This window comes from Hordeum vulgare, chromosome 4H (genome assembly GCF_904849725.1).
Source record: "Hordeum vulgare subsp. vulgare chromosome 4H, MorexV3_pseudomolecules_assembly, whole genome shotgun sequence".
NCBI classification, from domain to species: Eukaryota; Viridiplantae; Streptophyta; class Magnoliopsida; order Poales; family Poaceae; genus Hordeum; species Hordeum vulgare.
The window spans coordinates 532,781,675-532,792,192 of NC_058521.1; the positions used below are offsets into that span (position 1 = coordinate 532,781,675).

General features: G+C 44.1%; 1 protein-coding gene across 5 annotated transcripts; it reads right to left on the bottom strand.

Annotated features, from left to right (window-relative positions):
* Positions 1-3,360: 3,360 nt before the first annotated feature.
* On the bottom strand, positions 3,361-7,786 carry LOC123449311 (multiple organellar RNA editing factor 6, mitochondrial-like). 5 transcript variants are annotated; one of them, XM_045126484.1, is made up of 9 exons: positions 7,629-7,784; positions 7,303-7,412; positions 7,040-7,158; positions 6,555-6,834; positions 6,101-6,198; positions 5,953-6,018; positions 5,376-5,444; positions 5,072-5,141; positions 4,189-4,352 (listed from the first exon to the last, which is right to left on the bottom strand). In XM_045126484.1, the coding sequence occupies exons 4-8, from the start codon at positions 6,635-6,637 to the stop codon at positions 5,080-5,082; spliced, it is 378 nt and encodes a 125-aa protein (XP_044982419.1). In that variant the 5' UTR covers positions 6,638-6,834; positions 7,040-7,158; positions 7,303-7,412; positions 7,629-7,784; the 3' UTR covers positions 4,189-4,352; positions 5,072-5,079. The 5 variants fall into 5 exon arrangements, 4 of the variants coding, with proteins under 4 accessions (XP_044982419.1, XP_044982417.1, XP_044982418.1 ...); XR_006631994.1 differs by lacking the exon at positions 5,072-5,141 and adding an exon at positions 3,361-3,673 and having other exon boundaries at positions 6,555-7,158; positions 7,629-7,786; XM_045126482.1 differs by having other exon boundaries at positions 6,555-7,158.
* Positions 7,787-10,518: the final 2,732 nt, after the last annotated feature.

Genomic DNA, 10,518 nt, shown 5'->3' on the forward strand with positions numbered 1-10,518 from the left:
TATCAAAGTCAAGTTACTCGGGGTGTGATAGGTTGGGGCCTTTTGCCATGAATAAGTTTCCAATCCCTTCATTCGGTGAATCAAATAAGTCATAGGAGTTGGAGGAAACGAGTGCAAGACCAGCAACACATTCATCTTGACTATAGTCGGAGTTGGAGTGGTAGCTTCTCTCGGATTGGTTGTCACACCCGGAGCCGGAAAACCATTCACCAGCGTGAGCTTGATGTCTTGTTCTTGAGATGCTCTTGGTGTACTTGTCCTTCTTCTCCGATTCCTTGCCTCTCTGGGAGTGTCTTCGTTCATAATGATCTTCTCTACTCCTTCTCTCTCTGCGAGATGACTCGTCTTCTAGGTGACTCTTATCTTCTTTTGTGGGGAGCCGAGCACTCATTGGAATAGTGTGTGGGCTTTCCACAGTTGTTGCAGTTTCGGTCATGACTAGACGAACGCTTCTCATCATATCTTGAGCTTGAGCTTCTATCTTTGCATCTACTCTTGTAGAACTTGTTGAATTTTCTGACCATGAGACTGATATCTTCATTGGTAACAAGGTTGTCATTTGAAGTAGCGGGAGTATCACTTGACGCTTTGTAAGAACCGCTTGACTTGTTGTGCAAATCATATTTGTCCTTGAGTGACATTTTATGAGCAACAATCCTTCCAATGACTTAAGTTGGCTTGAGATCCTTGTAGTTTGGCAACACTTGGATTAATGTGCACAAAGTGTCATATCTTCCATCCAAGCCTCTAAGTATCTTCTTGATGATGAATTTGTCGGTCATCTCTTCACTTCCTAAGCCGGCAATCTCATTTGTGATGAGAACTATCCTAGAGTACAACTCAACGACTCCTTCACTATCCTTCATCTTGTCAAGCTGATTTTGAAGCACATCCAACTTAGATTCCCTAACACAATCAGTACCTTCGTGCATATCAATCAAAGTATCCCAAATTTCCTTTGCATTCTCAAGGCGAATGATTTTGTTGAATTCTTCGAGGCACAGACAGTTGAACAGGATATCGCAGGCTTGACCATTGTATTGCAACATCTTCAATTCATCTTATGTTGCATCATGATCCGGTTCTTTTCCTTCTCCAAAGAAATCACCTTGCACACCAACATGGACAACATCCCAAACAGCAGGATTATGACCAAGAATATGCATTTTCATCTTATGCTTCCAACTAGTAAAGTTTGTACCATCGAAATATGGACCTCTACGGTGATAATTTCCCACACTAGATGCCATACCCTCCTAGGTTGTGAAACCAATGCAATAGAGACAAAAGCTCTGATACCACTTGTAGGATCCGAAGTATGTTTAGGGGGTGATTAGACTACTTGACAAGATAAAAACTTAGCCTTTTTCCAATTTTAGTTGTCGGTCAGTTTTAGAAATTCTGACTACACTACTAGGAAAAGGCCTGCTAGTGGCACACCTGTTTTGGCTACTAATGGCGCACTACAGGTGCGCCACTAGCATCACGCCATTAGAATTTTTTACTAATGGCGCACCACAGGTGCGCCATTAGTATTCGGTATACTAATGGCGCACCAGGAAGTGTGCCAGTATAGCTCATGGTGCGCCATTAGTATGCCTCTCAGTGCGCCATTAGTATAGCTCATGGTGTGTCATTAGTATCTGGCTTACTAATGGCGCACTAGTTGACGATGCACCACTAGTATGCTTTTTGCAGTGCGCCACTAAAGTGCTGAGTGGTGCGCCACGAGTATGAATATTATGTATTTTTTTTATTTTCTGATATTTGCACAGGTTACAAAACATATTACTGCACAGAATATAGAGAGCACAACATATAAACAACAGATTTATCGAATACAATAGAAGATTAGTCTCCGAATACAATTCGTCATATTAGTCTACGAATTTAAAATACCGAACAAAGTTAGAACATTACAAGTCTCGAGACCGCGAGTAGCGAGTTTGTCTTCACATTACAAGTCGATATCGATCATCTAAACTATCATCACATAGAAGAGAGCTGCGGGCATCACTACCATCAGTGGTGGCATCCTCGGCGGCACCATCGGTGGTGTCATCCCCGATGTCACTAGGGGTTGTGTAGTCGGGATCGGTCTCTTCCGCGGCGTCCTCATAGCGGTGAGGTTCTTCCTCCATCTCCTGGGAAAGCTCCTAGAATGCCTTGCCTGAACCGCCGGCCTCATCGTTGTGGGCCATGTTTCGCTCTAAATAGGAAAAAAGTTTGGTCAAAAAGTTGGTTATTGTCAAGGAACAAGATCATGGTCTCATCATTTAGGGTTTGTTGACACTGATGCATCCTAAAAGCTAAACTTTTATCATTTAGGGTTTGTCGATGCCGAGGCACCCTAAAAGCCTAAGGTTTCATCATTTAGGTTTTTATCGACACCGAGGCACCCTAAAAGCCAAGGTTTTATAATTTAGGGTTTGTCGACACCGGACCATAGGGACAACAAGACAAGCCTTGTGGACGGACATGCAATAGGGTGTAGACATCAGAATATGGATTGCACAAATAAATGGTGCATGCACTGGAAAAAGGAGCCCAACACAGAATTGCAATTACATCCTCAAGCAAGATGATTATCAGTCACAATAACACAAGTCCGCCACCACACATCCAAACAATAAATCGCCAACGGCTCGATTACCAGCCGTTATGTATCTCCTGATTGTGAGTGTGTGTGTGTGTGTGAGAGAGAGAGAGAGAGAGAGAGGTTATGTATGTCCTGATTGTTCTACTTGTTAACAAAAGACTATGCAAAAGTTAAAGAAAACTTAAAAAAAAATTAGGCATATAAAACATAGCAGTATATGTTCATGTTCCTGAGCCAATGAGTAAGCTAGTGTAGATTAGGAGCCCCCTGGATTTTTTATAGTAGAATAAAACTACAATTTTTCTTCTCCAATTTATGCCTTTTTTCGACTAATCACCAACCAATACGGTCAAATAGAATGGCGATGTTCATAGAAATTTATCTAATCGCGACAACATAACAAGTAAGCTATGTACATGGCACGAAGGGGAAGAGGCATCCCTGGGCCGTCTAGGATCTACAGGCCGTCGGGGGCGGGGGGGGACTACCACAGCAGGGAGCTCCCAATCTTCTGTTCCAGGTGTAGCTTCACTTGTGTGCAATTACAAACGTAATTTTCTTCATGGGTCGCTCGAGTTAATCAATCAGCGGGAGGAAGATTGCAATTTAAAAGGATCCTCAGGTCAACCAACAAAAGTTTGCACAGGGAACGAAACATGCAGCAACATTATAGCTACACACAGACTGATTCAGGAGTATGGTGCTACAAGAGACACAATTGCTGAAAAGAAAAGATCCAGTATCCGTCGAAAACATCAGGATTCAGGAAACGCCCAACCAACGTGGCCTCACATATGCAAAACATATATTTCTGTCCAATTTAAGTAGGGTAGCAGGCGGCCATCATGCACGTATATGAAGAACATAAGTACTAATATGTAGAGAGTGAGAGAGAGAAGACACTGCATATCAAATATATGTTCTTGCTCCTGAGAAAACTAGTAAGCTGGAACAGATTAAGAGCCTTGTCCACTTTGTTTCCTATGCGGTCCTGGTTGGTCGAATACAGGTCAATTTCCTTGTCCCATATGTCAGACAGATTTGTGAACGTGTCTCGGCGAGTAACATCATACACTGGAAAACGGACGAGGCATTCATTAAGTGGCATCTCTCAAAATTAGATAGCGCATTAGATATAACCCAACAAGAAACACACAAGTGAAAGAAACAGAAAAAAGGCTTTGGCTCCCTGTGTAGTGAATGACTCCTAATAAGTTAACCAAAGCCAGAAAGAGAGTTGTACTTTTCTATGATGAAGTAGGGTCAACAGTTGTAAGTTCTATGATAATGATACAGTAGGCTCGGCAGTTTTTAAAAAATAAAAAAGCCTGAAAAGGTAACACTATAGATGAAGTGATTTTCTTTCAGGAAAGTCAAGCTGACCTGCTTAATCATGTATGTATAACTGAAAACACAACCATCTAAGGCGATGTGTAGTTCACCAATGTAAGGAAATTGATAGAATAGTTTATTATCAACAATAGCCTAGTTGATGTGGCATCAAGTTCTAGCAATGTAGGACAAGGAGAAGAAAGGAGTATGACACGGCCTTCAATAGTGCAAACAGAAGTGTGAAGAGAAATAATTACCCATGATGATCCCTTGTGCCCCTCTGTAGTAAGAGTTGGTCAAGGTCCTAAACCTTTCCTGTGTACGATGGTTAAGCCAGAGGAAATTGGAGTTGCCCCTCAAGGTTGTCGGAGTTGCAGCTCTCACTGTCTCGCTGCCAACACTAGGTAATTAACAACGCCTCCTGCACCAAGCACCATGCATGAAGAATTAGTTGTCCGTCGGTAACTAAGTGATTCTCCACTGCCTTCTCTTCATTTTTTCCATTGTCAACTTGATCATGCAGGGTCAGTGATTTTTCGCATGGACAACAAGTCCTAGTTAGGGACGATATGGATCATGGATGCAAGTTCTGGAACCTTTCAACCTTGGTCTGGCAGGATAGTGAAGCTGAACAGCAGCATGTCATGACTCATGACTGCAGCTTGCTGCGGGTTTGGGATATGGTTTTTATAGGATTAAGTAAGCGGTTTTGTACAAGGTGTGTCTGTATAAATATATTCTAAATATGTCCAGTGTGATCATCTTTTTCTATGGGCAACCATGTCTATCAGGTAAAGCTTCAATAATTGAAAGAACGTCAGAAAAATCTGGAAGCTAAGCTGATGACAGTGGCAGCGATACATGAAGTATTCAGACAATAGACATTTTGCTTCGGAGATATTTGGATCTCAAATTGAATAGTATATATATATGTGGTTCAAGACAGAACGTTGTCGACCTACTTGTGGTGATAAGTGCTCTGAACTATCACAATAGACATTGAAGCCTCTTCTCCGAAATGAACAAACACTGGAGCCATTAGGAACATCACAATCATCGCAATACAGGTATGTTGCAAAATAAGTGAAGGAATCGGAATTGAGTACATGGTTGGATTTCATAACCCTGGCGGCTACGTACCGAGGAGTTCAAAATAACTTCGCTTGGCATATAACAACAGTAGCAATACTTGGCCTGGTGGATTTGGAAGCTGCAGGGAACACAATCATCTTTGACTATGAGCAATGGAATATGTAATAGATGCTTCAGATATGTTGAATATCAAACATAATATGTGGCGGTTCAGGAAAGATGAAAAAACATGGCGTTGTCAATCTAAGACGGTTGAATCCCAGCCCAGGGCAAGGAGAAATTAATATTAATAACCAAATAAAGAAAGAAAGAAAGAATTGGAGGTTGAAAAAGAGAAAGAGAGGGGATGCACCATTGTCCCAGACGGCGAGCTTAAGCTTCTTGCCGGCAATGTTAACCATCTTGACCTTGAAGTCGACGCCTACAAGCAGGAATAGATGCACTTCCCTTAGGGTTAGGTAGGTAGGTCTGATTGGATTTGAAAGAAAGAAAGGAAGAAAGAAACCATTGCTCAGCAGAGACAGATTAGAGCACCATGGGTTGTACTGAAAGAGGATGTATGTTTCATGATAAAAGAAATCTACTCACGTGCATGACCATCTAGAAGTTTATTAGCAATTAAATCAATGATACCGCCCATAATGCTGCATCGGATAACCAAGATGGAATCGTTTAAATGCTAATGGACAACACATGTCTTGCTGGTTGAAAAAAACAAGATGTACTTCTGTACTGGAAGTCTGTAACCTTGAAAAATCTAAAATAGTGGTCGACTTGAGCAGCTCTAATCCCACAGAGAATGTTATAGACTAAATCCCTTCCACAAATGGCTTATCATCGACAGGAAGTTTTTAACTTAACATGGCATTGTATAAACAAAAAGGCAGCAACAGATGGTTGCGGGATATGTATAACATGTCCAGAATAACCTCCATAGTCCTTGTGTTCAGGGTCAACATAGGAATCAGGGAGCACAAAAAGAACACCAGGAATACCTGCAGAACAAACCAACAGATGTATTTAGACACACACACACCCTACCAGAAGGAGAAACAGGACAGGTTAGCTCAGACGAACCTTCAAGCTTGTTGGATGTCTCTTCATCAATCTCACACCCGAACCCAAAGTAGCGCTCACACGAGACGTTGTAAATCTTCTTCTTGGCCTCCTCCTCGCTGCCACAGAATGCAAAGATGGAACAATATCAGCTTATCAGGCTTACATAAACAATACTCGACAGAAACTACCACGAAACTAGTCATCCAACCCAAACAAGACACAAGTTTGCTGAAACCATGCACTTGACGGCAGGCAGACATGTCCACAAGATACATGGACCAGGGATTGCGCCAAAAATGGACACTGGTAATAAGCTAACAGAGGCAAGCAGTTTCAGTACATCTTGTCTAAGACATTATAACTACATCGGAGACTGGCCGATCGACGCTGTCATGAAAGCATCGTTCATAATTAGATGCAGCAGCAGCAGCAGGCAGGTAGCGGTGAGGGGTGCATGGAGGGTGGGGAGTACCTTCCGAGGACCTTGGCGAGGGTCTGTATGTAGCAGTCGATCATCTGGTGCTTGGAGGTGCCCTCGCCGCCGGGCTTCTCCATGACGATGAGCTAGTACTTTCATGTGGATGTTGTGGCTGAGACGCCCGTGCCGGGAAGCCAACGCGTCGTGCTGTCCACGCCGTTCAACGTCGCACGTAGCTACCTCGCTTGTCACCCGCGTGCTCGTGCGCTGCCGCCGCCGCCCCGTCACGCGCTCGCACTAATCAACACTTTGTATCTGACAGCTACCTATTTATCTAAATAAAATGTAGCTCTTGACAACAAGTATTTATCCATCTCCAATTCACGCGTCAGTCACATTGTGAGCAAATAATAAGAACAACATTGCAATTAGCATTGACAGGAATTTGGTAATTGATTTAGAACAGAGCGCAAGGGAGTAACACATGTCCAGAACTCAAAATGAAATCCGGATGAGCAGAAAAGGATTATGATCGGTACCTCTGTATAGGTCCACGGCTGTGGCTGCCCAGGATGAGCAGATCAACATTCAACTTGTCTGCAGCTTGACATATGGTTTCCTTGGGATCACCCACCTCGATGACGATCTCTGCATCAACCTACGCACAAAATACCCGACGAATTAATCTCCTGAACCAAGATCCAGTTCCACCCCCAAATTAGTAGTAATTCTCAGAGCCATCGCCGCGCCCATTGACCGGATCGGGGAAGAAATTAGGCGAGCAAGAGAGCGAATCACATACCCCGTGGTGTTCGCAGATGGCCTTGGCCTTGTCGACAAGCGCCTGGGCGAGCTGCCGTTGGTGCTCGGTCACGGACCTAATGAGCTCCGGCGACGCCACCGACGGGCCAACTGCTCCTTCAGTAAAAGTCAGCAGTGCGATTCAGCTAGTCTGTCCTCGAGAAGCAGCGGGAGCGTGACGGGGCGGTGGCGGCAGCGCACGAGCACGCGGGAACGGCGTCGACACGACGTGGAGCTCTGTAGCTAACCCTAGGTCGTCAGCCCCCCTTGGGCCATGGGGACGAGCGGGAGAGGGAGGGAGGGGGAGGAGAAGGGAAGGAGACTAACCCAGGGGCCGCGCGGGGAGGTACCCGACGCCGTCGAGGAGAGCGTCCGACGAGGCTCGCCGCCGACGAAGCGCCCGCCGCTGGGAGGGAGAGAAGGAGAAGGGGAGGGATACGGGGGAGAGCCAGCTCGAGTTGGTCGATACGGGCACAGGGGCCGCACGGGGACTGGCATGGGGATTTTAGCGGGGGTGATAGCAATGGCGCATCCTAGGGGGTGCGTCATCAGTGATTTTGCAAAAAAAAAAAAAAAAAAAAATTATAGTAGTGGCGCACCATCTAAAAATTCGCCATTAGTAACCCTGGTTACTAATGACGCATCAGTTGGTGGTGCGCCATTAGTAGTTTTGTAAAAAAAAATTATAGTAGTGGCGCACTAGGTGAGTAGTGCGCCATTACTAGTTAAACTAGTAATGGCGCACTCTGCCCCGGTGCGCCATTAGTACTTTTAAAAAAAAAGTTATAGTAGTGGCGCACCGAGTGTGTGGTGCGCCATTAGTGTCCATCACACTAATGGCACACCTGCACATGGTGCGCCACTGCTATATAGTAGTGGCGCACTACTTGTCTCGTGCGCTATTAGTGTCTATATCATCTATAGCCCTTTTCTTAGTAGTGCTAGTCAAGTTCACCCTACACATGCATATCTAAGAGTGTAATAGCGAAAAGTAAAGACATGCAAATTTAATGTAGAGGGTAGGGTTGGAAGATCAAATGCAAAGGTTGACACAACGATTTTTAGCGCGGTTCCGATAGGTGGTGTTATCGTACATCCACGTTAGTGGAGACTTCACCCCACGGAGGGTAAAGGTTGCGACAGTCCACGGAGGGCTCCACGCACAAGGGGTCCAAGAAGAAGGGCCCCTATCTATTCCACCATGGCTTACGTCCACACAGGACTAGCCTCACTCACGGTAGATCTTCATGAAGTAGGCAATCTCCTTGCCCTTACAAACTTCTTGGTTAAACTCCACAACACAAAGAGGAGGCTCCCAAGCAACCCCTAACCAATCGAGGAGGCACCACTCTCCAAAGGTAATAGATGCGGTAGAATGATGAACTCCTTGTTCTTGTGCTTCAAAAGATAGTCTTCTCAACACTCAGCCACTCGCTCACAGATTTGGCATGGGTAGGAGAGATTGATCTTGTGTAAAGAAACTTGGGGACACTAGAGATCAAGTTTTAAATGGTTGGATTGGAATCTATTGATCACAACACATGGTAGGTGTCTCTCTCAGAAAAATGGATTTGGCAAGTGTAAGTGCGTTCTGAGTGCTTCCTCTACAAATTAGAGGAGGTGGAGGGGGAATATATAGGCATACCCCCCAAATCCAACCATTACAACATTATTACCCAACTTGGTGAGACCAAAAAGAATCTCGGTGGTATCGAGTTGCACTAAATGTGGCAACTTCTGAATTCTTGGTGAGACCGATATGTGAATCTTGGTGGTACCGATACGATGACCTACACTAGTTTCCAAATCTTGGTGAGACCGATTCCATTCTTCCGATTCCTGGAATTTTCTCAGCAGAAAGTTGGTCACTGAATCTTGGTGGCACCGATATGAAAGTTGGTGGTATTGAGAGATTAGGGTTTTCCAAAGGATCTGTCTCGTGGAAAATCGGTGGGGCCAAGTGGAAAAAGTTGGTGGCACCGATTTTTGTAGTTTGGCTTTGGACAAAGATATATTGTGGGAGAATAGATGAGTATTTTTGGTGGATACCTCTAAGCACTTGATCAACAAATTCATCATAATACCTCACCCCATTTTAATAGTATTGGCTTTCCTATGGAATCGAAGTGATTTCTCATAAATGTAAAATGTAGAGTCTTCTTGCTTGAAGCTTGAGCCAATCCTATTCCTTCCTTCATCAAAGGGTTTCTCCTCACAATCCTCTAGCCAAGGCATCTTTGAACTTTTCTGAAATATACTTGGATAAGATCATTAGTACAATGATGCATATGTTGTGATCAATTATCAAAATCTCCATAGGGAGCAATTGTACTTTCATCCATAAGCAAGTAGACCGATGCCTGCATCTACTACTATTACTCCACCCATCAACCACTATCCAACATGCATCTAGAGTATTAAGTAATAACAAAGTAATGCTTGAAGGAGGAAGACATGACGTAGGCAAGGTAAATCTAATTAATATGAATGAATCCCATCGTTTTACCCTTAATGGCAGCAATACAATATATGTCATGTCCCTTTCTGTCACTCGGATTGAGCACCGCAAGATTGAACCCACTACAATGAACCTCTCCCACTGAAGATAAATCAATCTAGTTGGCCAAACCAAACTGATAGACCGGAGATACTTATGAAGCTATAATCATGCATATATGAATTCAGATAAGACTCAAATATTTATTCAGGAATAATCTGAACATAAACTTACAATTCATCGGATCCCAACAAACGCACCACAAAAAGTGATTACGTAAGATAAATCACCATGGGAATAGCAATGATCTTGGCAATGATGAACATAGAGAGAGATAACCATCTAGGTACTAACTACGAACCCGTAGGTTTGTGGTGAATTACTCACACATCACCATGGTAGCAGCAAGGTTAATGTAGAGGACCTCCATGATCGAACCCCTCTGGTAGGGCACTGGAATAGGGCTCCACATGGGCACACATCGGAACGTAGACTTGCAGTAGTGAAAAAAGTATTTCGGGAGGCTCTCGAGGGTTTTCAGGATATATGAGAATTTATAGAGAAGAAATCATGACCAGGAGAGCTAGGAGGTGGCCCAAAGCCATCAGGGCGTGACCACCCCCCTAGGCGCGCCTTGCTGGGTTGGTGGCACCTCGTGTGCCCTCCGGTCTTCCTTCGAAGCTTACAGGTCTTATTTTTGTCCAAAAAAATCTTCAAAAG

Coding starts and splice junctions, on each gene's coding strand:
- LOC123449311 (XM_045126484.1), bottom strand. CDS start 6,637: ATGGAGAAGCCCGGCGGCGAGGGCACCTCCAAGCACCAGATGATCGAC. Junction 6,019..6,100: donor GACATCCAACAAGCTTGAAG/GTTCGTCTGAGC, acceptor TTTGTTCTGCAG/GTATTCCTGGTGTTCTTTTT. Junction 5,445..5,952: donor TGAACACAAGGACTATGGAG/GTTATTCTGGAC, acceptor TCCTGCTTGTAG/GCGTCGACTTCAAGGTCAAG.